At 39.0% G+C, this 25805-nt stretch overlaps 1 protein-coding gene across 6 annotated transcripts in view; it reads right to left on the bottom strand.

Annotated features, from left to right (window-relative positions):
• LOC126235988 (exostosin-3) overlaps nucleotides 1–25805 on the bottom strand; it is a 155777-nt gene that overhangs the window by 91761 nt on the left and 38211 nt on the right. For all 6 annotated transcript variants that reach the window (XM_049944981.1, XM_049944979.1, XM_049944983.1 and 3 more), the window contains one exon: nucleotides 6744–7922. In XM_049944981.1, the coding sequence (XP_049800938.1) occupies nucleotides 6744–7922 (1179 nt within the window). The remainder of the gene's footprint in view (nucleotides 1–6743; nucleotides 7923–25805) is intronic.

The raw sequence follows: 25805 nt of genomic DNA, 5'->3' as shown, positions 1-25805 counted from the left end.
CAACCAAAGTATTGTCCCCGAGATACACGGAGTTAACATCATGCAATTTTTATTTATGGGTCAGATTAAAAAGTCAAGTGTATGCTGACAATCCTCGTACAACAGACAATCTTATACAAAACATTACTAGAGAAACTGAATTAACAACATGACATCACACACAAAGTCAGTTATGCCTGGGTGCCCATGGTCACAACCTCCAGCACCTTTTACAAACAGGTAACTGTGTGTATGCTACTGTCTATTCATTTTCAGTTAGTTTATTTTTACCTGAATCTCGGGCTTGAAGCATGTTGGTTTTATGTGGAACACCCTGTAGAACATCTTCAGATGTACAAGGGTAAAGAAAAAGAAAAAATCTCCAACGCATTGGGGACACAGAGGACTATTCATGCGGCTGCTCACAGCACTGTTGTGATTGGCATCTAGCAATCATACCGTAATTATAAGAGCAGTATTTCACAACTAAGAGACCATATTCATGTATTTGACCGTGAACAGTAATGTAAATTCAAAGACACATATTTTGTAAATATGGCAGACAGAACAGCAAAAAAGTAGTTTTATTTGTGGGTGGTATAGATTAAGATGCATCTCATGAGGCAGTGATCACTCATTTGGCAACTTTCTCTGTTATATCTGTTCAAGATGAATTGCATTAGTTGGCATTATCTACTGATGATTGTAATCCCAGCCAGAAGTTTTATGAATGATGACAATAACCAACAAAAACTTGGAAACAAAATTATTTTGTATTTTGACAATATTATGAAATGGGTTGATTGCTACTCATCATATAGCAAAGATGCTGATTCCAAGCTTGTCATTATTCCATCCTGGATTTTCCATTGCTTTATTTTGTATTACTGAGTGATACCACTGTTAAGGGTATCATGAAGAAAACAACTGAGATTTATCATCCCACTGAGAGCGAAAGATCCCTAGATATGGAGCATAAGCTTAGGTTGAGAAGAGTGAGGAAGGAAATTGGTCATGTCCTTTTCCAAGGACCCATCCACGTATTTTCCTAAAAATAACAATATCATTCCCTACTTGGTTGGAAAACTAAATAAACAAGCTTTATCTCACGCAAGCAGCATAATGCATTTTCTTACTGAAAGTGGCCAATAGGCATCACAGAGCTTGTGATCAGTATTCACTGGATGGCACTGCAGTCGTCATCAGCTTTATGTGTGAGAAACAAAGGCAAAGAAATTGGAGGATGGAAGAGGTATCATGCGTTTTTTAATATATTTAATATATAAGTGAAGTCCAGATTCAAAAGAGCTGGGAAGAAGAAAGTAGTAGTAGTAGTAGTAGTAGTAGTAGTAGTAATGACTATTATTATTATTATTATTATTTGAAGTACATACTTAATGAGAAGGGTTTATACAAGAAGGTATCACTTAGTTAAACAATGGAAAGTCTCAGATGGAATAACAACAATTTGAAAAGGATGTATTTCTACTCACTCTTCTGTCCGATAGCTTAAATGCCTAGCAGTCTTTTCACTGTGCCAGCCTGCAACTTAGAATCTGCTCTATGATGTGACTAGTAATCTATTCTTTCCACATTGTTGTTCACCAAGAAACTGGCAAATCGTTCTGCAAGTGTTCAGTGTAACTGCATTCTGCAGTTGCCAACTAAGCACAAGGTGCAGCAGTAGGTCCTTTAAGATCTTTATAGTTCACTTTCAGACAGTACCGGTGTCAGACATTATCAAAGGTACAACATGTACTCATTTCTGTTTGCATATGGTTTCTATCTCGACTGCAAAATTCCTGTATTTGGTCACATTCTCAATGCAGGTGGTGTAAGGTACAGCAATCTCTGTGAGGAAAGTGACTCACTCAGCTTTGTCAATCACTGTTATGCCAGCTGAATTTCAATGTATTGTTTTATTGATCATTGTGGTTCCAGTAAATATTGAAATTTTTCATCTTATATAACAGTAAGAGGATCTTATATGTACTTTGGAAAAAAGACTTTCATTAACTGAACCTGCTATCTTAGCTTCTGGTGAATTATTTTGGCAATCTCATCTAGGCTTTTGAATATACCATGTGGGCTTGGATTTTATATCCAGATGTAAAGCAAAATATCTCATTTTGATCGCAGTACTTCCTGCAGCCATCATATATGCCTTGCTCTTTCAGTGTATATTTCAGTTAATTCATCACAATGAACAAATCTCTTATTGCTCTCAAAACAATTTGTCAGCAACAATTTGTTTGCAGACTTGATGAAATAAAGTAACTCCTACATCTTACATCTCAGTTAAACTTAGGTATGAGTAAATCTTGAACTTCCTGACTTTACTATATATGATCAGTTGTAAGTTTTGGTGTAAGCAGAAGAGAAAAGTAGAACACACTTTTCAGAGGCATTCAGTGTGATCTCGGAACTGAGAGTTGAAACAGAAAAATCTGTTAACTGCTTTGCAGGTAACCCTTTGGTCGACATAGTGCTATTTAATTATTAACACTGATAGATGAGATTCAAGATAAAAATCATAAGTTGCTATTCAGATGTTCTGCCAACTGGAGTTTCTGTTTTCTAGTGGTGGTGGTGGTTAGTGTTTAACGTCCCGTCGACAACGAGGTCATTAGAGACGGAGCACAAGCTCGGGTTAGGGAAGGATTGGGAAGGAAATCGGCCGTGCCCTTTCAAAGGAACCATCCCGGCATTTGTCTGAAACGATTTAGGGAAATCACGGAAAACCTAAATCAGGATGGCCGGAGACGGGATTGAACCGTCGTCCTCCCGAATGCGAGACCAGTGTGCTAACCACTGCGCCACCTCGCTCGGTCTTTGTTTTCTAGTCACATATACACATGTATGTAGGACTCAACATGAGAAAGCAATACCAAACTGACATGGCAGTTACAGTGAAAATATGGCATCTGGGAGGCAGGGAAATGCCATAATGTCAAAGAAGGAAAACATTTTACAATTGACATGTCAGATGCAAAACAGGAAGAAAACATTACATTTTCCATACAACATGAAGAAAACTAGCAGGCAGTACTGCAAAAGCTAATATAATACTCCATAAAATTTACATTTTCTGAAAGAGTCCTGATAATTTAAGATTCATTTAGTTATGCAAAAAGAAAGCTAATACTTATCAAAATAACAGAGAGAGAGCATTTTATGTTGTAGTCTTCAGTCCACAGACTGGTTTGATGCAGCTCTCCATGCTACTCTATCTTGTGCAAGCTTCTTCATCTCCAAGTAGCTACTGCAACCTACATCCTGAATCTGCTCAGTGTATTCATCCCTTGGTCTCACTCTACGATTTTTACCCTCCACGCTGCCCTCCAGTACTAAATTGGTGATCCCTTGATGCCTCAGAATATGTCCTACCAACCGATCCCTTCTTCTAGTCTAGTTGTGCCACAAACTCCTCTTCTACCAATTACATTCAGTACCTCCTCATTAGTTACGTGATCTAGCCATCCTCGTCCATGTTCCACTTCCACACATGGCTACACTCCATACAAATATTTTCAAAAAAGACTTCCTGACACTTAAATCTATACTCGATGTCAACCAATTTCTCTTCTTCAGAAATGCTTTCCTTGCCATAGCCATTCTACATTTTAGATCCTTTCTACTTCGAGCATTGTCAGTTATTTTGCTCCCCAAATAGCAAAACTCCTTTACTACTTTAAGTGTCTCATTTCCTAATCTAATTCCCTCAGCATCACCCGATTTAATCCGACTACATTCCATTATCCTCGTTTTGTTTTTGTTGATGTTCATCTTATATCCTCCTTTCAAGACACTGTCCATTCCGTTCAACTGCTCTTCCACGTCCATTGCTGTCTCTGACAGAACTACAATGTCATCAGGAAACCTCAAAGTTTTTATTTTTTCTCCATGGATATTAATTCCTTCTCTCTCTCTCTCTCTCTCTCTCTCTCTCTCTTTTTCCCTGCTTTCTCAATATACAGATTGAATAACATCTGGCATAGGCTACAGCCCTGTCTCACTCCCTTTTCAACTACTGCTTTCCTTTCATGCCCCTCAACTCTTATGACTCCCATAGTTGGTTTCTGTGTAAATTGTAAATAGCCTTCCACTCCCTGTAGTTGACCCCTGCCACCTTCAGAATTTGAAACAGTGTTCCAGTCAACGTTGTCAAAAGCCTTGCCAAAGTCTACAAATGCTAGAAATGTAGGTTTGCCTTTCCTTAATCTATCTTCTAAGATAAGTTGCAGGGTCAGTTTTGCCTCATGTGTCCCAACATTTCTATGGAATCCAAACCGATCTTACCGGAGGTTGGCTTCTACCAATTTTTGCATTCGTCTGTAAAGAATTCATGTTAGTATTTTGCAGCTGTGACTTATTAAACTATTAGTTCAGTAATTTTCACACCTGTCAACACCTGCTTTTTTTGGGATTGGAATTATTATATTCTTCTTGAAGTCTGAGGGTATTTCGCCTGTCTCATACATCTTACTCACCAGATGGTAGAGTTTTGTCAGGGCTGCCTCTCCCAAGGCCATCAGTAGTTCTAAAGGAATGTTGTCTACTCCTGGGGCCTTGTTTCGTCTTACATCTTTCAGTGCTCTGTCAAATTCTCTATGCAGTATCATATCTCCCATTTCATGTTCATCTATGTCCTATTCCATTTCCATAATATTGACCTCAAGTACATCACCCTTGTACAGACCGTCTACATATGCCTTCTGCCTTTCTGCTTATCCTTCTTTGCTTAGAACTGGTTTTGCATCTGAGCTCTTTATATTCATTCAAGTGGTTCTCTTTCTCCAATTGTGTCTTTAATTTTCCTGTAAGCAGCATTTATCTTTTCCCTAATGATACATGCCTATACATCCTTACATTTGTCCTCTAGCCATCCCTGCTTAGCCATTTTGCATTCCTGTCGATCTCATTTTTGAGACATTTGTATTCCTTTTTGCCTGCTGCATTTACTGCATTTTTATATTTGCTCCTTTCATCAATTAAATTCAATATATTTTCTGTTACCCAAGGATTTATACTAGGCCCTTGTCTTTTTATCTACTTGATCCTCTGCTGCCTTAACTATTCCATCTCTCAAAGCTACCCATTCTTCTTCAACTGTATTTCTTTCCCCTGTTCTTGTCAATCGTTCCCTAATGCTCTCTCTGAGACACTCTACAACCTCTGGTTCTTTCAGTTTATCCAGGTCCCATCTCCTTAAATTCCCAGTTTTAATCTACAGTTCATAACCAATAGATTATGGTCTTACAATTTAAGACCTGGTTCCTAAATCTCTGTTTTACCATTATATAATCTATATGAAACCTTCCAGTGTCTGCAGGCCTCTTCCATATATACGACCTTCTTTCATGATTCTTAAGCTATGATTAAGTTATGCTCTTTGCAAAATTCCTCTTTCATTCCTTACCCCCATTCCTTATTCACCAACTACATTTCCTTCTCTTCCTTTTCCTACTGTCGAGTTCCAGTCCTCCGTGACTTAAATTTTCATCCCCCTTCACTATCTGAATAATTTCTTTTATCTCATCGTACATTTCTTCAATCTCTTTGTCATCTGCGGAGCTAGCTGGCATTTAAACTTGTGCTACTGCAGTAGGCATGGGCTTCGTGTCTATCTTGGCTACAATAGCTTACCCGCGCTCCTATTTTTTTATTCATTATTAAATCTACTCCTGCATTACCACTATTTGATTTTGTATTTATAACCCTGTATTCATCAGACCAGAAGTCTTGTTCCTCCTGCCACCAAACTTCACTAATTCCCACTATATCTAACTTTAACCTCTCCATTTCCCTTTTTAAATTTTCTAACCTACCTACTCGATTAAGGGATCTGACATTCCGTGCTCCGATCTGTAGAAAGCCAGTTTTCTTTCTCCTGATAATGACATCCTCCTGAGTAGTCTCTGCTCGGAAATCCAAATGCGGGACTATTTTACCTCCAGAATATTTTATCCAAGAGGACGCCATCATCATTTAACCGTATAGTAAAGCTACATGCCCTCGGGAAAAATTACGGCTGTAGCTTCCCCTTGCTTTCAGATGTTTGCAGTACCTGCAGAGCAAGGCCGTTTTGGTTTATGTTACAAGGCCAGATCAGTCAATCATCCAGACTGTTGCCCCTGAAACCACTGAAAAGGCTGCTGCCACTCTTCAGGAACGACACATTTGCCTAGCCTCTCAACAGATAACCCTCCATTGAAGCTGCACCTATGGTACAGCTATCTGTATTGCTGAGGCACACAAGCCTCCCCACCAATGGCAACATCCATGGTTTGTGGCGAGAGGGAGAGCTTTATAGTAATCTACAAAACTAATGTCTCACTGTACCTTCTGTTTTAGTTGTTTATGAAATTTTATAATTTTTTAAAAAATTTCTTGTATTCTATAGATCACTGGCATAATTTCGCATGGATACAATTTGCAGACCTGTCAATGAGACTCAGGATGAAAGTATATGAGGATGTCAAAGTGACTGCTGCGAAATTCAAATAAAGAACAGTTGGTCATACAGCCAGATAAAATAGTAAAATATGGGCTAAAGAAATTTTCTGTTGGATTCTTCCAGACAAATAATGAAGGTGATAAAGTGACTGCCTAACAGAAGATGATAGACTACAATAAACAGGCAGGAAAAACTCTAACAGAGAGAGGAAGGTTGTCATCTGTGGAAATGGCCCTTACCCAGCAATGCGTGAAAATGGTTAATGATTATCATAGAACTGTGTACAAAATCTTAATTTGCTACTCACTTTTGGAAGCAGAATTGCAGCTTTCCTCCAGTCAATAACCTCATCAAAAGGAAGGAGTGCCTGATCGCCGCCCAGAACAACAGGCACAGCACCAGCCTTAAGAGCTTCATAAATACGTAGTTGCATTGGTGCTGTTGACAATACTTCTCTACCCACTGGTGCAATAATCAACACAAATGTAGATTCCTTGAGCACACTTAATCGTGATGATTCTGTTCCACAGAGTCTCCACTCCCCTAAAATATCCCCTGCACCTGTCCTTCCTCTCACTGGTGAAAGCAAACACTCAAACTGAAACAGAAACTTGTCTGATGTGGAACCCCTCTCCATTCTCTTGAGATGCTCTACAATAAATGTGTCAATGTCCTGTGTATAATAACTGTCACGTTTTTTATTATGCTCGGTCTTGTGATAACTATCCACATTACCATCAAGATCATCAAGATACGCTGTACTGCTTATTTCTTTTACAGTTCTGTTCGACAGCTTCCTCAATTCACCTTGAAATGAAATCAGAATTTTTCTGCGAGCTGGCACCATCCGCGGACAATCTTGCCACACATCTCCTCCAGGTGGTCCCAGCACGGGAGGAGCTATCACGTCAAAATTGTGTCGAAATCTGGACCTTAAAAATGTTGACTGCACAATAATAGCTCGTCCAGTGTCAACACCCTTGAAAGCGTCCTGACTTCCAGTGGCTAAGTCTCGCCGTCCAGTGCTCCCACTGCGCGCCAGGTTTAGGAGGATGTGGTTACGGCCGTCACCACCCCAGAATGGTAATTTGTGCAATGCTTCAGTTGATATAGGTTGCTGACTGATATTAGTACTTGAAACTGCTAAAGTTTCACCTACTAGCACTACAAATAAACACGCCTCGGTGGGTTCTGATGTATAGTGAGGATTGTAGCCAAGAGTCTGCTTTAGTGTTGTCTTCACAAATCCCTCAACTTCCCAGCCAGCACTGGCTATAGGAAACTTATCTGGATCATACAGAAACACTGGAAAACCTGACACTAAAGAACATCGAGAGTGATCAAAACAATTATGCATCTGACATAAATGAATTGATTCTGGAGGAATGGCTGGGAGGTGTTCTGGAAGCATGTCTGGCAAGAGACGTCCTGGAAGTGCCAGTTCTGGAGTGTTCCTCTGCACTGCTTCACGGTGTGAAACTTGAGCCTGCAAAAAAGAAGACAAAAATACTAGAGATACATTTAAAACTGAATTGCAAATGGCAGTAAACATTACACAGATACATACAAAACAGAAATATTAAACATATGCACTTAAATTTAAGAAAATTGCTATATTCCAAAAATATGCAATCGAAAAACTATATATATTTTAGTACTCTGTAAGAATCTCACACTAAGGAAAACAGAAGTGAGTGGAGTTACACAACAACTTCTACAAAAGATTCCACTGACAGGAAAAGATCAGGGATATTTTGCAGGGACATCCATCTCTAATGATCTTAATACTGAAGGGTAATTTAAACTCTAACCTTCTCTTCCAGGGATAGTTCCTTCCTAGACTGCTTTGATGTGGACCCATAGTTCATGGATGGAAACTTGCAGAGTACTTGTCTCTGAACAAGAAAATTCAACAGACAAACTACCAACAGCATACTGGATCTACATGGACATCAAGTAAGAACCACAATCCACTGTTCACTAAGAAGCTTTTCAAGATCTGTTTGCTATGGGTGCAGCTACTGTCCACAAGGAATAGAAGGTCAGTTTTAACAGCAGGTAGGATAAACCACCAACTTTGACTGCATTAATCAATCCCACATATGAGGCCAATATGACTGTAAGTAAGCATAATATGACTTTAGATACTTCCAGTATAGTTAAAAAATGCAATGGCCATTTGCGGCAACCAATATTTCCAACAAGATTATTCTGAGACAGAAATTAAGAAGCCTATCCTTTGGCCCCCTCCCCCCCTTGCCCCTACCCCCTCCATATATAACCTTTGTGCTTTTATATGATTCTCTAGCAGGGGCTACTTACACAACTTATTTGACAGGTAAAATGAAGCATTTTCACCTGATGTGTTTCTCATATGATTACAATTGTCTCATATGATTACAATGGAGAATCTTCTTGCACAATAATAACTATGAAGAAATTCTTTTTAAATTTTGTTCAGTTTAATGAAGCACACAACTAATCTTATGATATGTCTATCCTGACTCTTCTGAAAAAATTATTTTTACAATTTCTGTTATATGAGAAAGTTGTAAAAAGGGTCATTGAAAAGGAAGGAAAATTAGAGTTTCACATCCCATCAGTGATTGCACTATCATGGATTAACTCTTTGAGGGGCAGGTAAAAGCCATAAAAATTTACCCTTGAGAGGTGTGACCAATAATTTACATATTTCAAATTTGATCCATAGTAACACTTTAATTTCATTATTGTGATATAAACTGAAAGAACAATCTCAAGCAATATTTATTGCTTTTTTTATCTGTAACATAGTCTGCCTTCACTCAATCAAAATTGTCCACACAATTCATACCGAAATTGTAATCTTTTAGCACAAGAGGGCAAGTGATATTGATTACTGTTCCATCTTTTATCCTGTCATTTACTGTGGGCACTTGATCCAATGGTGCATGACATGTAGAAATCATGTTGACTGACCTGTTATATCTACAGATAACTAACCCATCATTACTAATTCTGTAATCGAATTATCCTCTCTCAAGTTCCTTTTCTCTTTCTGGAATTTATTGTTCCATGAGTGTGCCGACTATTGGAATGTAGGTTCCTGAACACATTATATGATGTAAAGCAACTGTCCATAAAGATAATATGTTTCTTTCCATGAAGGTCACTTGTTAAATTTAGAACCACTGTCAATCCTAATCTTATTACCAAGGACTGTGAAACTTTTCCTGTATAAATATCAATTTTCAAGTTGTATGATAATGCATCACATAACATCCACACTTTGTACCCCCTCTTTATAGGTCTGTTTCTCATGTCTGAAAGATAACCTGCCTTTGAATTTAATCATTGCTTAATCAATAGCGAGAGTCTTGGAATTTCCTGTTCAAACAATCTAGCAGCAGACAGAGTTTGTATAGTTTGTCATAATTCTGACTGTTTCTGTCAGGAGCCACAGAATAATCCCCAAGATGTAAGTTACTCAGTAACTGACTAAATCGTTTTACTAATATTAACTGTGATATATAGCTTTCACCAGGGTCTGGATCAGTCCTGCAGTAATATCTGCAGGTAGGTTTTTCCGTAATTCCCACGCAATGACGTAGTTTTGTCTATGAAAAATAGAGTACTAAAGTGTCTATATAATTCTTGATCTCATACAAGTTACGACAGTTGGCAACTGAGTGTGTTGACACATACATTGCAGTTTAAATAGTTAGTGGAGCAGATGTTGATGATGTGTTTACTAGTTTTGGGAAAGTCCTCAATACAGCTCCATACTCTTAACCTATCAAACAATATTTCATATCCATTGGTGGGAACAAAAGAGTTGCCTGTCTGTGTTGCATACAAATTGCTTTGAAACACTGTGTAGTTTCTTGATGTTTCATCCAAAAATTCGCAAAATAACTGACTTCAGGTTCAGTTTGTTCTTTAATTCTACAACCAAATCATTTTTTCCAATAAATAATGGCACTTGTTTAACACCTGTGGCCCCATATATCATCACTGTTGCTGGAACAGAGAGTGGCACTGCATTATTTTAACTTGTCTCATCACTTTCACTGTTATCCTCAGAATCACTACTGCTCAACATGCAACTGTAAACAAAATTAGAAGATGCACAATCTGTAGTGAATGTCAGATCACTGTCATCACTTTCATCACTGTCAAGTCTGTTGTCACTAGAAGGAATTTTATCAAATAATATTCGATAACATTCTTCCTCTGTTACTCTTTTTTGGTGAGACGTGTTGGATGGTGAAGAAAATTCACCGGGTGTAGAAGGAAGTCAGTGGTTAGTGCCACTAACCACATAGAAATACGTCTGTGAAGTATAGAAAATTCTATTCAAATAAAAAGTAATATTACTTGTAGATTTATGGAAGGTCAACACATAAATATATACAATTACTTACCAAAAATAGTCATATAAAAAAGAGCTAGAGAGAGAAATGACTGACACTTCCACAAACACCAACAGCAATGCATGAAATACCACATCATTTCATAAATATGTGCAAAAGTGCTGCACTGTGATTTTCCTGCCATCTAGTGAAACTTAAGTCAACAATTAATTGATTAGTTGAGAGAATACCAACCTGAGTGGTAAACTGAGACAAATAATGTGGTTAGCCACAGTGACCACTGCTCTTTCAAAGAGTCTACATATATGGTAGGTTACAGTGATGCCCATCCTTCAAAGAGTTAATGACAAGAGTAGGCCGATTTTTAACAGAATTGCCAGAGCTTTGGTAGACTTGCAAGAAAGCTACGCAGAAGAGATGAATAGCAATCCTCCGAAATTTTAAAAATTACTGAGGGTAGTGGCAAACAAACAGTTATTAAAGCTAGTATGTGGAATCTGTGAGGCTGAAGACACACCACTGGACTTTCCTGTAAACTCCAATAACAAATATCACACATTTAGCCAAACAGCTGATGCATTGTAATTGCTGGCCAGAATAATATACAAGAGAATTTAAAAGAAAATTCCAGGACAGTTTAGATGACAATCACTTTGGTTTTAGGAGAAGTAAAGGTACAGAGAGGTAGCTGAAATGTTATATTTGATAATCGAAGCAAGACTGATGAAAAATAAATACACTTTCATAGGATTTATCAAAAAACATTCAAAATCAGGAAAGTGGAGCGAGATGTCTTGAATTCCACAGAAGAATACACTAGAAGGAAAGACAGACAAATGCGTCATACGGATAAGAACTAGGAACATTAAGAATGGAACACCAAGAGAGAAGTGTTCAGATTAAAAAGTGTGTAGGACATGGATTCTGTTCTCTCTTCTATTATTCAAAATGTGTATTGAAGATGCAATGAGGGAAATAAAAAAAAATGCTGGAATAAATCTCTTTTATTCCCATCTATGATCACAAATTGTTTGGCACTTAGACTACCAGTTTTGGTCAGCAATAATCATCTCCAGATATGCAGTGAAACATGGGAAAACCAAATGTAACTAATGAACAGCCTCCATCTTAAAACAATGAAATACACCACAATGAAAAGTGTTACTTTCGCGTATGTGGAAAATATAGACTTAAAATAAGATGAGGTATACCTGTTTTAAAAAATATCCTAATATAATGAAACCATGGTGACATCGTCATTGTATTGGTCATATTTTCAGTGCATTTTTTCCACATGTATGAAAGTAATACTTTTCATTAAGGTACTTTTTACTGTTTTAAGGTGTAGACTGTACACTAGTTGTATTTGGTTATCCCACATTCTGCTGCTTGATAATGGTCATCACTTACTAAAACTGGAAGTCTAAGGACCAAACCATTTTGTGATTGCAGATGGAAATAAAGAAAACTTATTTTACACTTTCTGGATCACTGTTCTGTTCAAAACTATGTCACAGCTTCTGAAGGAAGTTCAAGACTAGGATTAAAATTCAGCATGACAGGTTATCATTAATATGATTCCATGTTGACATTGCTGTTGTGTTTGAAAGTGAGGAAAAATTATAGGACCTGCTGAATTGAATGAACAGTATACTGAGCAAAGAATATGGACTAAGAGGAAGCTAAAGAAAGACTAAAGTACTGAGGACCACATAGTAAATGAAGTGAAGGAATTCTCCTGCATGGAAGGAAAATAATAACAGATGAAGTAAACTGACATAAGAAGCAGACAAGCATGGGCAAAAAGAGCATTTATCATTAAAACACAAGCACGGGCAAAAAGAGCATTTATCTTTAAAACAAGACAACCAGTATTAAAATAGATCCTAAGCTGAGAAAGAAAGGTCTGAGAACTTATGTCTGGAGAAAATCATTTTGCAGAAGTGGAACATAAACTGTGGGAAAACCAGGCAGAAGGGAATCAAAGTATTTAACACATGAGTTATTAGTATATATGAGGTGTGATCAAAAAGTGATGGGAATTTTTGTTTTTATTAAAGAATCTTTATTTATTCATCAACATCAACTTTGTCCCGTTCAAAGTAATCCCCCTCAAATACTTACACACACTTTACACTCGTGCCAGCACTTTTTCCAATTTTGGAAGCACTTCTAGAACTCACTTTTCATTATGGTGTTTGAGCAATTTGTCGCCTTGCAGGTAGTATTCCTTATTGACCGTACAACCATAATACAGGAACTCATGATGCACTATCCCCACTATCCCACTGTGTTCAAGAACAACATTCACATGTGATTGAACCTGTCAATTTTTTACTTCTCTCTCTCTCTCTCTCTCTCTCTCTCTCTCTCTCTCTCTCTCTCTCTCTCTTTTCTTTCTTTTCTTTTCAGGCAGTTTCCATTGGGATGAGTGGGCCTTGGTTTTGATATTATACCTGTACCCACTATGTTTCGTTATGTGTTATAAACTTCTAAAGAAGTTCTGGATTGATGTCAACGTCATTCAGCAAATTCTGAGTGATGTCTACGTGATGCTGTTTTTGGTTGAATTTTAACCATTTTGGAACAAACTTTGCTGCTACACATTTCATGAAAAAAAAAAAAAAAGCAGCTGGAATGAGCCAAAGAATGTGCCAAAATCATCTTCAATGTCTCCAATGGTGACTTGGCAATTTTTCAGAACCATTTTCTTTACTTCTTCCACATTGCCATCAGTAAACAATGAACTAGGGCATCCAGGATGGTCGTCATCTTCATCATCACCTTGACCCTCTTCAATACATTTATATCACTTAAACTCTTGTCTTACTCACAGTAGATTTGCCAAAAGCCACAGTTAACATTTCAAATGTGGTGCTGCACTTTATTCCATTTTGCAAGCAAAACTTAATGCAAAATCTTTGATTTGCCTTTTTTGAAACCAAAAATTTGCTGAGCACTGAAAAACTCGGTACAACCTTTTTGATTGTCAACAATATTCAAAACAGCTGAAAATGCAAACACAAACATATGTACCAACAAGGTAAAAAAAAAAAAAAAAAAAAAAAAAAAAAAAAAAAAAAACTGTAAGTTTGATACATTAAGCCTGCAAAATTAAAAAATTCCCATTACTTTTTGATTACACCTCATATCTTCTTGTATAGCTGAAGGCTGGTAACTATGGATAGGAAACAAATGGATCAATTGTGTATGGATGCAGGAAGAATTTTCTACCTACAGAAACAGCTGAAAGCTGTGTTGACCACAGCTGACAGACTTTAGGCTGTTTCCCTGGGCTGTGATGGCACTGAGGCAACTCCATCTAAATCTACATCTACATCTACATCCATACTCTGCAAGCCACCTGACAGTGTGTGGCGGAGGGTACCCTGAGTACCTCTATCGGTTCTCCCTTCTATTCCAGTCTCGTATTGTTCGTGGAAAGAAGGATTGTCGGTATGCTTCTGTGTGGGCTCTAGTCTCTCTGATTTTATCCTCATGGTCTCTTCGCAAGATATACGTAGGAGGGAGCAATATACTGCTTGACTCTTCGGTGAAGGTATGTTCTCGAAACTTTAACAAAAGCCCATACCGAGCTACTGAGCGTCTCTCCTGCAGAGTCTTCCACTGGAGTTTATTTATCATCTCTGTAACGCTTTCACGATTATTAAATGATCCTGTAATGAAGTGCGCTGCTCTCCGTTGGATCTTCTCTATCTCTTCTATCAACCCTATCTGGTACGGATCCCACACTGTTGAGCAGTATTCAAGCAGTGGGCGAACAAGCGTACTGTAACCTACTTCCTTTGTTTTCGGATTGCATTTCCTTAGGATTCTTCCAATGAATCTCAGTCTGGCATCTGCTTTACCGACGATCAACCTTATATGACCATCCATTTTAAATCACTCCTAATGCCTACTCCCAGATAATTTATGGAATTAACTGCTTCCAGTTGCTGACCTGCTATTTTGTAGTTAAATGTAAGGGAACTATCTTTCTATGTATTCGCAGCACATTACACTTGTCTACATTGAGATTCAATTACCATTCCCTGCACCATGCGTCTATTCGCTGCAGATCCTCCTGCATTTCAGTACAATTTTCCATTGTTACAACCTCTCGATACACCACAGCATCATCTGCAAAAAGCCTCAGTGAACTTCCGATGTCATCCACAAGGTCATTTATGTATACTGTGAATAGCAACGGTCCTATGACACTCCCCTGCGGCACACCTGAAATCACTCTCACTTCGGAAGACTTCTCTCCATTGAGAATGACATGCTGCGTTCTGTTATCTAGGAACTCTTCAATCCAATCACACAATTGGTCTGATAGTCCATATGCTCTTACTTTCTTCATTAAATGACTGTGGGGAACTGTATCGAACGCCTTGCGGAAGTCAAAAAACACGGCATCTACCTGTGAACCCGTGTCTATGGCCCTCTGAGTCTCGTGGAGGAATAGCGCGAGCTGGGTTTCACACGACCGTCTTTTTCGAAACCCATGCTGATTCCTACAGAGTAGATTTCTAGTCTCCAGAAAAGTCATTATACTCGAACATAATAAGTGTTCCAAAAGTCTACAACTGATCAACGTTAGAGATATAGGTCTATAGTTCTGCACATCTGTTCGACGTCCCTTCTTGAAAACGGGGATGACCTGTGCCCTTTTCCAACCCTTTGGAACGCTACGCTCTTCTAGAGACCTACGGTACACCGCTGCAAGAAGAGGGGCAAGTTCCTTCACGTACTCTGTGTAAAATCGAACTGGTATCCCATCAGGTCCAGTGGCCTTTCCTCTTTTGAGCAATTTTAATTGTTTCTCTATCCCTCTGTTGTCTATTTCGATATCTACCATTTTGTCATCTGTGCGACAATCTAGAGAAGGAACTACAGTGCAGTCTTCCTCTGTGAAACAGCTTTGGAAAAAGACATTTAGTATTTCGGCCTTTAAGCTGTCATCCTCTGTTTCAGTACCATTTTGGTCACAGAGTGTCTGGACAATTTGTTTTGAGCCACCTACCGCTTTGAAATAAGACCAAAATTTCTTAGGATTTTCTGCCAAGTCAGTACATAGAACTTTACTTTCGAATTCACTGAACGCCTCTCCTCACACTACATTTCGCTTCGCGTAATTTTTGTTTGCCTGCAAGGCTTTGGCTATGTTTATGTTTGCTGTGAAGTTCCCTTTGCTTCCGCAGCAGTTTCCTAACTCGGTTGTTGTACCACGGTGGCCCTTTTCCATCTCTTACGATCTTGCTTGGCACATACTCATCTAACGCATATTGTATGATGGTTTTGAACTTTGTCCACTGATCCTCAACACTATCTGTACTTGAGACAAAACTTTTGTATTGAGCCGTCAGGTACTCTGTAATCTGCTTTTTGTCACTTTTGCTAAACAGAAAAATCTTCCTACCTTTTTTAATATTTCTATTTATGGCTGAAATCATCGATGGCGTCACCGCTTTATGATCGCTGATTCCCTGTTCTGCGTTAACTGTTTCAAATAGTTCGGGTCTGTTTGTCACCAGAAGGTCTAATATGTTATCGCCACGAGTCAGTTCTCTGTTTAACTGCTCAAGGTAGTTTTCAGATAAAGCACTTAAAAAATTTCACTAGATTCTTTGTCCGTACCACCCGTTATGAACGTTTGAGTCTCCCAGTCTATATCCGGCAAATTAAAATCTCCACCCAGAACTATAACGTGGTGGGGAAATCTACTCGAAATATTATCCAAATTATCCTTCAGGTGCTCAGCCACAACAGCTGCTGAGCCAGGGGGCCTATAGAGACATCCAATTACCATGTCTGGGCCTGCTTTAACCGTGACCCTCACCCGAAACGAAAGTTGTGGAACTGTTGTGCCTACAGCATCACCTAGGCACTCCAATGTCACAGCTAGTCTCAACAGACCTATGTACACTTCCCTGAGAATCAATGATGAACAGTGGCATGTTCACGCAACTCTGGCTGGAATAAGAAAGTGGAGACTGACCACGAGGCTACTGGATACTGGACATTTAACTGTCCCTTTACACTTAAAACAGACCTGATGTCTTCCCCTATGGTGAGATTACATTTAAGCCAGCATGATACACCTCTTCTTTTGTGACTGGGATAGGGGCTGAAGCCTCTGGCCAATTACTAAGGGCATGTTTCCTGGCCACTGTAGGATTCATAAGGTAAGTAACAGACTGTCTCAGGGAAATAGTAGGCAGGTCAGGAAGAAAGGTCCGAGATCAGTCGACATATTTTCTAGGGGAAATGTGGAGCAGGCCCTGCAGCTATTGAGAACACTGGCTGTAGCTGGATGCAAATCACAGCTAACGTTGGCACTAATGGTGCCTGTCACCTGGATTCAGAGGTTGAGGTTGGCTGAATTGGTAAAGATAGCTAGCATCACACATTGGATGGATGTTGAGCTAGCATTCTGCAGCATCATTCGCAAAACTGAAGGCAGTTCTCTGTTTTCTCTGTTTTAGAGCCTATTTGAGGGCGTAAGTCTCAGGCTCTGTGATGTTCAGTTGTGTGCAAGTTGAATTCACAGGTGCTTGCTTGTGATCCACTGTTTGTCAGTTTTAGAGCGAACCATCAAAAGAAGTTCATACCCTCTCCATTTCAGCACTAGCTTCAGTGTTACAAACAGAATGCATTCACTTTGCCACTGTCTGATCTTTTTTGCACATAAACTATTTGTTGTTGTTTACTGAATGAGATTTTCGTGATGACAGAGTAGTTGGATGATAGTGTACTTCTGTTGAAAGAGTACTGATCCCACAGGTGCTTGTGGGATACTTGTGGTCCACAACATAAAACACTTAAAAGAAAAATATGCTTAGCAAGAAACTGCCAAAGCGCAAGAAACTGCCAAAGTGCTTAAAATGCCAACAGAGGAAGGGAGGAAGAAAATTAACTCCCTACTATCTTCTTTTAGACAAGAAAGGTGCAAAGAGTGTATAACCTTGGGAATGAGCATTCCTGTTTGATCAGTATGAAGTGAGAAAAAACAGATGTTCTTCAGTTAGTACAGTCATAAGCACTTAGCAACAGCATTTTCATTTACTTAGTTTAATGAGAACTGTAGAAAGAGAGTATTTACTCAGCTTTGCAATATTTATCCTGTCATTTGTCCCACCCTTTATCTGATTTAAAATATTGCACAAATTCATTTCTTACTTCTGCAGGAAATCTTATTCCAGCCAGATATGGACAATTTGAACTGCTCCTCTGAAGAAGTCATGTCTAGTGACACAGTGTACCCTTCTTCTCCCAGCACATCAACAGATACTGCATAACTGACAGATAATGTGATATGCACTCTTTCTGGTTTCATTTTTTCTGGTTCTTCGTTTTTTTTTTTTTTTTTTTTATTTGTTCATGTAATTGCTCTCAGAAAAATAAATGTCGTCAAAATAAACAGATAACACAGATGAACATAAAATAAAAAGATACAATAGGCCTGATCATTCCGTAGCTTACCCTTCAAGGTATCTGTGTTCTGTCACAGTTTTGGTACTATAATACAAAATTGAAATACACAAACAGAGTAAGTACCCACCTCCATGGCTGAGATGACGCACGCTTGTGCAGTGGCACTCAACTGGGGATAAGCTAGTTCGAATCCTGGTGTTGGAAAAAATTTTTACTGCCGGTATTGGTCAGCAAGGGGAGGATAACTGGTAACAATGAAGTTCCTGAGCACCAGACTCTGTGCCAATTTTCTGGTCTAAATACAGTGCTGGCACCAGATTTCACCCTCTCCCTTCTATCAACAACATCATCATCATCATCATCATACAACACAAACAATCACACTATATTCCACACACACACACACACACACACACACACACACACACACACACACACATGTAGTATTACAAAAAGTTGTAATGGAGCATGTTGCAAATAAAACAAAAACAAAAACAAAAGAAAAGGTGAAAACTGTTTGCCTTCTGAGAATAATGTGTGTTATCCTGTAAACTGTAAAGCATACATAACGAAATAGCTTATAATGCTTGTCTTCCATATATTTTACTTTACATTACTCATTTTTATTGATAGTAAGTCGTTTGCATTCACCTTACAAAATCAATGAGTGGTTCACACATTGCACTAAATGCTTCATGAATTGTTTTGGAAACAGATGCAGTTGATTTACTACATAGGTATTTGAAGCTAGTCTGTCACCTGTCACTCAGAATCACAGCATTAGTGCTAGCTTCTCTTCTGCCGATAGAGCTTCTCGATAATTAGTGTCTTGCTTTGTAACTTCAATTCAGTAGCAGCTAAAAGAAGGTGAAAATCATCTACTGACATGCAGGTGAAGTTTTGGAATAAAGCAAATGATGGCTGCAGCTGCAAATCACTCATCAGAGCCAAACCACCATTTCTTTCACGCCTGCGCAAAAAATCAGACACCAACATTTTCCTGTGACTACGTAGTTTTATTTTCACGATCAACAGCGTGCTCACCACACAAAATAAAACAACTTTTTTGTTTCTTTTCTCCATCACACTGTACTGAATATTGGTTAAGTAATTTTACAGCGACAATGTTTTTGCGTCAAAAAGCAAAACACACTGTATCCCTTCTCTTCCATATGCTACAATGTAAACACTTATTTGCAGGTATAAGTCAGTGATGGTGTGCCAAGCAAAGCCCCTGCACATTACTTGCGAACACGCATTTGCTTGTTCTTCATTTTAGTGTACAAGAGGCTTTAAACCCCAATGACAGGTCAGATGTGCACCACATGCAGGATGCAGATATTGTGGTAGCAGAGTATGTGCGGTATGCACGTGCGAGTTTCTTAGGATAGAGAAACACCTCCAAGAAATTTGGAGAGGGGAGATTATCAGCATTTTTTAATTACAGAGTGTAGCATTCATCAATGCAGGTTGGAGAAAGAAAACTGTTAATTTATTATTAGTTAACTACATGAGTCTTCAGCAGCTAGTTTGACAATGCAGATGCAAGGGAGATATTTTAAATTTTGAGCCTAGAAATAGACAAGACTTTAATGACAGCATCAGTAGGCTACAGAGACAAGGATTACTGATCATAATATCACAGCAATGATAGTTACAAAGCTAATAAATTCATCAAGAAAGCTAGGAGACTATTTACTGGAAACAGTAGATAAATAGTTGATAGCATCCTACTTAGAAAGAGAATGGATTCCATTTAGTTCCAATATAATGGACATAAAGGAATTATGGCAATGTTTCAACTGATACTAAATCATGCTCTGCAGAGGTTTATGCCAAGTAGTTGGATTAAGGGCATGACAAACCCACTGTAGTTTAATAGCAAAATTTGGAAAATGCTGAGGAATCAAAGATTGTTGCACTCTCGGGTCAAACGAGAATGTGAAAATGTCAACAGCTAAAAGTCAGTAGAAATTCGTGCAGCAATAAAAAGATTGATGCGTGAAACATACAAATTCCTTTGTCATTTCTCCGTGAAGGATCTTGCCAAGAGCCCGAGAAAACAGAGATTCTACGTAAAACCGCTAAAGGGTTGAAGGCTTACATCCAGCCACTTGTCTACCAGTTTAGTGTGGCAATAGAAGACAGCAAAACAAAAGGAGAAGTTTTACATTTCACAATTAAAAAATGATTCATGCAAGAGGATTGTACAGACATACCATCATTTAATTGTCACACAGACTCCAGTACGGCAAAAACAGAAATAGGCATTCCTGGGGCTGAAAAGCAACTGAAAAAGTTAAAAACAAGTAAATCACCAGGTCTGGACAGAATCTCAATTCAGTTTTCCTGAGAGTACCCAAAGTCATTGGCCCCTTACTTAGCTTGCACTTATCACAAATCTCTCATCCAGCACAAAGTTCCAAGTCAAGTATCACTTATATGCTCCTACTAGGAAAAGAAAGCTTCCTGAAACTAGTAGTGAACAGAATGAAATTTCAAATTACAGCTGAAAGGAATAATGTAAAAATAGCCTGGATGCCAATGGTGGATCCATGTTTATAGCTGTAAACGATACAATAAAACCTGGTGAGATTAGTACAGATCCTGAATGTGAAATAATCTGGGTGAAGAAAGATGTTAAAGGTCGATCGAACATGGTAATCCAGTGCTTCAATAGACCCACTACCTCAACAATGATATGTTTTCGGAAACACTTGTAGAAAGTTGCATTTAACTTTCTTTTATGGTGTTAGGGAAAAATTTCAACTTACCACCCACAGTCTGGGAGACTCAAGTGATTATGCTCGGTGCTTGGAGAGGAATGCATAACATATTGTGCTAAATGCCTTATCACAAAATTATCTCGAGCAGACTGTCAGATATCTGACACTTCGACTTCTTCATTACAGATAGGCCCCAACTTTGGATTCTGTTAAAGCAGAGAAGGAACTACTGGGCACAAGGCCCTTATAGTATCACTGAATGTGGGTCTTAGTGGAAATGTTAACGAAAGTAGAAAGATATTTCTACCTAGTAAGTGCAACAAGAAATTGATCTCAGATTACCTAAGCAGCCAACATCAAACTTCCATCTCCGAGACAGCAAAATGACGAGTGTAAATACGTACAATTCAAGTGCATTGTCAAATATGCCTCAGAGGGATCTGCATCAAGCAAACTTGTGACAAAGAGCCACTGTGGTTCGACAGCGAAGTCAGGAAGTTGCTCCAAAAGCAAAGACATCTTTATTCATTGACTGAATTGCAGCTAAATTCTTGTAGGCAAACAAAAGCCGAACAAAGCTAAAATAAGCATAAGGAAAGCCATGCATGAAGCATTCAATGAATTAAAAAATAAAATTCTTTTTGTAATTACCTGACAAAACAATCTTAAGGAGCTTAAATCTTACATTAAATCTTACATTAAACATAACAAAGTTAACTACCCAGTCTCTTGAAGGTCATATCAACACCCAAACGGGGGATTACAGGAAGAATGCTTTCTGAAACAGTTTCACTGATCATACTACAATTCCCCCTGACCATACGATATAAAATCAACTAAAATTGTACAATGGAGGAAATTTGAAAGGACCTAATGGGATACCCATACAATTCAATACTGCTTATGTGAGAGAACTTGCTCTTTTCTAGCAGCTGGCTACCGTACGTTTGACCAACACTAGTGTATTGCTCTTCAGTGTAAGACTCTTACTATGTAGGACTGACAGAAGAAACTGATATGATATAAAGAACAGTGTGTCCTGTCATGGGTTCATTTAGTAAGTGTGAAAGTGTCACATAGATGCTCATCCATTGTGTGTGTGTGGAGGGAGGGGGTTCTACAGCAAGGTTATCAGTGCCCTTACATATATTAAAAGATCCCACCTCATTCACATTGACCCACACATACACTATATTTTACGTGCCTCAAGACAATGGAGAGAGGGTGAAACGTGCTATACCTGGGATTAAAACGTAAGTATAATGACAGAGGAGCTAAAAGAAAGGCACAGGGAAATGAGACTCGTTGACCACTTACAAAAAACTTTGGTGAACCAGTCACCCAGTTAGCACATTAAGAACCTCTCCCTAAAATGTTAGGAAACAAGTTGGACATATTAGAAAACATCAAAACTCTCACTACATTCATTTGAATATCACTTAAAAATCTGTTGGCAGACCTGCCACTGCCCTCTAGTCTCAAAAATAAAATACAGCTAATAAAATGTGGGACACTGTGATCTATAAGCCACAAGCACCACGCACTGGAAGGTCCTCTCGCCACGCATCACAGGGCTGCAGCCTATGTGAAAGCGAATAAGGAGGACCTGGTCCCATATGCGTAGGTGGAATGAAGTACTCCACGCCCACATTGTGGGCTTTACTAGACACATCCTACTGTCTGTCACTTCCGGCCACTAATCTTCCCACTGATGCTCGATTCTGTACTGTAACAGTGAGATGATAGCGTGCAAGGAAATGACACAGTGAGCTAACTGAGGATCATGACGGGCCACCTCGACTGCTACACCTGCCCTTTCATTGCCCACAATACCCATGTGCATTGGCACCCAGCACAAAGACACTATCTTCCTCAGCCTATGTAAGTGGAGAAGGGCATTCTGAATATACTGGACTACTTTATCATCTGGATACAAGTACTGCAGAGACTAAAGAGTGATCAAGAAGTTGGAAAAGATGAGGTATTTAACATGCAGAGCACATCTCATCTGCTCCATCACCATCAAGACCGCAGATCGTTCTGCATCAAATACAGTAAACTCGAGGCAACAGAATCTTGAGGACATGATCCAGGTAAACAGCAGAGCAGCCAACAGAACCCAATTGCATCGACCCCTTTGTGAATACAGCTACATACTTGAGGTACTCATTTAAAATGTTGGAAAGTGACATTTTAAAACCAGAATCATGATGGCTATCTATTCTGTACTGAACTAAATTTCAAATTACTCTGGACCTTTGCAGTATCCATGATGGCAGTCAGTTAAAACCCCAGATTTGAGCCTGTACCTGCCCCACATCGAGGGACTCCAGCATACACTCTGCACAGATCGCAAATGGCCTCGTTGGTCTTGGATGATTGGTAAATAGGCATCCCTTAGTTGGACAAGCAATGATACTGTATATTCAGTAGTAATGGGATAATCAAGTGTGTTTAACAATCAACAAATTTTTAGAGACTAATAAAATGTCTTATGTCAAGGACATGTGAATAAAAAGTATATTGTAAATAGTCTTCACGGGTTTGCCACCGGATCACGTTGTGCAAGTTCCACAATATTTCCTCAGAGCAACTGTCTGACATCTTCAGGTCGTTCAACCTTGCTCATGGCTAGGTACGACTGACGGTATCCGCACACCGATGCCCTGTTTTTAGAACACGTGCGCGAAGAATGCGCAGCAACGGAAATCGTGCATGCACAGTAATTTGCCATATTCAAACTCCCTCTGCCGAAAATCACAGAGCAGCTCTCCCGCACGTGCGCTGTACGCTGCGTTTGTCAAGTGCGGCCAGATGTTACTCACCAACGGCCGTACTAGGCCAGTGTTATGACGGGCCTGTTACCGAAGAATCTTGATTCTCACGTCGTGATTTAATAACAGCCAATGCAGAGTCCCAGGCCGTGCTCAGTTGAAATCCCTTATCCTTTTTGATGAGATTATAGGCTGTATGGATATGTATTGCCTTCAGCATCTGAATTCACTCCATCCGAATATAAACTTCACAATGGAAGTGGAAAAAGATGGTAATTTACCTTTTCTTGATGTCGTGGTACAAAGAAAAGCAGATGCAATACTGGGACTCAGCATCTGCAGTCAGGCCCAGGCGAGTTCAATCTATGGAGCAGAATGAAGATACGAAGACACCCACCACTTTGGCCTTTTTGCCATGCTTTGGTGCCTTGCTGTCAAGAATCGGAAGAGTCCTCGGGAGATACAGAATTAAGTGTGGTTTTCAACCACCTGCAAAACTGAGAAACCTGTTGGGTTCGGTTAAGGATGACCTTGGATTGAGGAAATGTGGTGTGTACAAGATTCCTTGTCAGTGTGGGGCAGCATATATAGGCTAGACATGCCGCACAGTACAAGAACGCTGCGACAGACATCTGCATCATACACGCCTTCGTCAACTGGAAAAGTTGGCAATTGCGGAACACTGCCTGAATACAGGACATCGTATGATTTATGAAAAGACAGAAGTTTTATCACCGGCATCATCTTTCTGGGACTGTGTCATTAAGGAGGCAATACGTATCCGTACAGCCGATAATCTCATCAACAAGGATACGGGATTTCAGCTGAGCACAGCCTGGAACTCTGCATTGGCTGCTATTAAATCACGACACGAAAATCAAGATTCTTCGGTAACAGGCCTGTCATAACACTGGCCTAGTACGGCCATTGGTGGGTAACATCGGCCGCACTTGACAAACGCAGCATACAGCGCACGCGTGGGAGAACTGCTCTGCGATTTTCGGCAGAGGGAGTTTGAATATGGCAAATCACTGCGCATGCGCGATTTCCGTGGCTGCGCATCCTTCGTGCACGTGTTCTAAAAACGGGGCGTCGGTGTGCAGATACCGTCGGTCGTACATAGCCACGAGCAAGGTTGAACCACCTGAAGATGTTGGACAGTCACTCCGAGAAAATATTGTGGAATTTGCACAACGTGATCTGGAGGCAAACCCTTGAAAACTATTTACAACACATCCGCCAGGAAAGCTTGAAAAGTCACAAAAAGTATTTTTCTAGAAATACATCTAAATGTATTTACTTACTGAAATACGAATCTTTGTATTTGTGGCATTAAATATCAATTTTTGGTTGGTTTTGAAAGTTAATATCTAGTGCTACAGTGTAAATTTTTTGTACATGTAAATGAACAATCACTTTTTAACACTTTTTATTAGGTCAGTTTCTTGTCTCTCTTTTTTTTTTTAACTTTCAACTTAACACAGAATTGGATGACAATGCAATATTAACTTGCTTTCTTTTCTGGTTTATGACGGAGAGTAGGTACTTGGTGTACCATTGCTATTTCCCTGTTTTCTTGTACCATTCGCAAATGTTTCACACTTAAGGAAGGTTGCTGCTAGGCTTCCCTGTTAGCTCGATTCTCTCTAGTTTTTACATTCACGGTCTTCTCGCAAGATATGCCTATGAGGAAGCAATATATTGGTTGACTCATTTGAAAAGAAACTGAAATAAACCAGAAGTTTACCACACGTCCTCCTGTAATCTCATCAAAATGTTTAAAATCAACTGAAAATTTTCACACAAACAAGACAAAAGCTGAAAATAACTATTTAAAAAGATTTTTTTAAAAATATAACACAGTTTAAAAATGGAAGAATAAATATTAAATAATCTCTCCTAGTCTCATACAGAGTCTTAATGCCATACAGATAGTCCTAAAAACTTGTACTTGTGAATTTTTAATAGCTATGACACTACCTGTAAATCTGAAAACATGAGGCATACATATGTAGCTGGTGACAGTTTTCTGTACAAAATATTTACCTTCCAGACAAATATATGGCTGAATATTCAAATT

Source organism: Schistocerca nitens, chromosome 2 (genome assembly GCF_023898315.1).
Source record: "Schistocerca nitens isolate TAMUIC-IGC-003100 chromosome 2, iqSchNite1.1, whole genome shotgun sequence".
Lineage (NCBI taxonomy): Eukaryota > Metazoa > Arthropoda > Insecta > Orthoptera > Acrididae > Schistocerca > Schistocerca nitens.
Note: the sequence above shows the minus strand (reverse complement) of the source record. Positions and strands in the feature narration are given on the sequence as shown.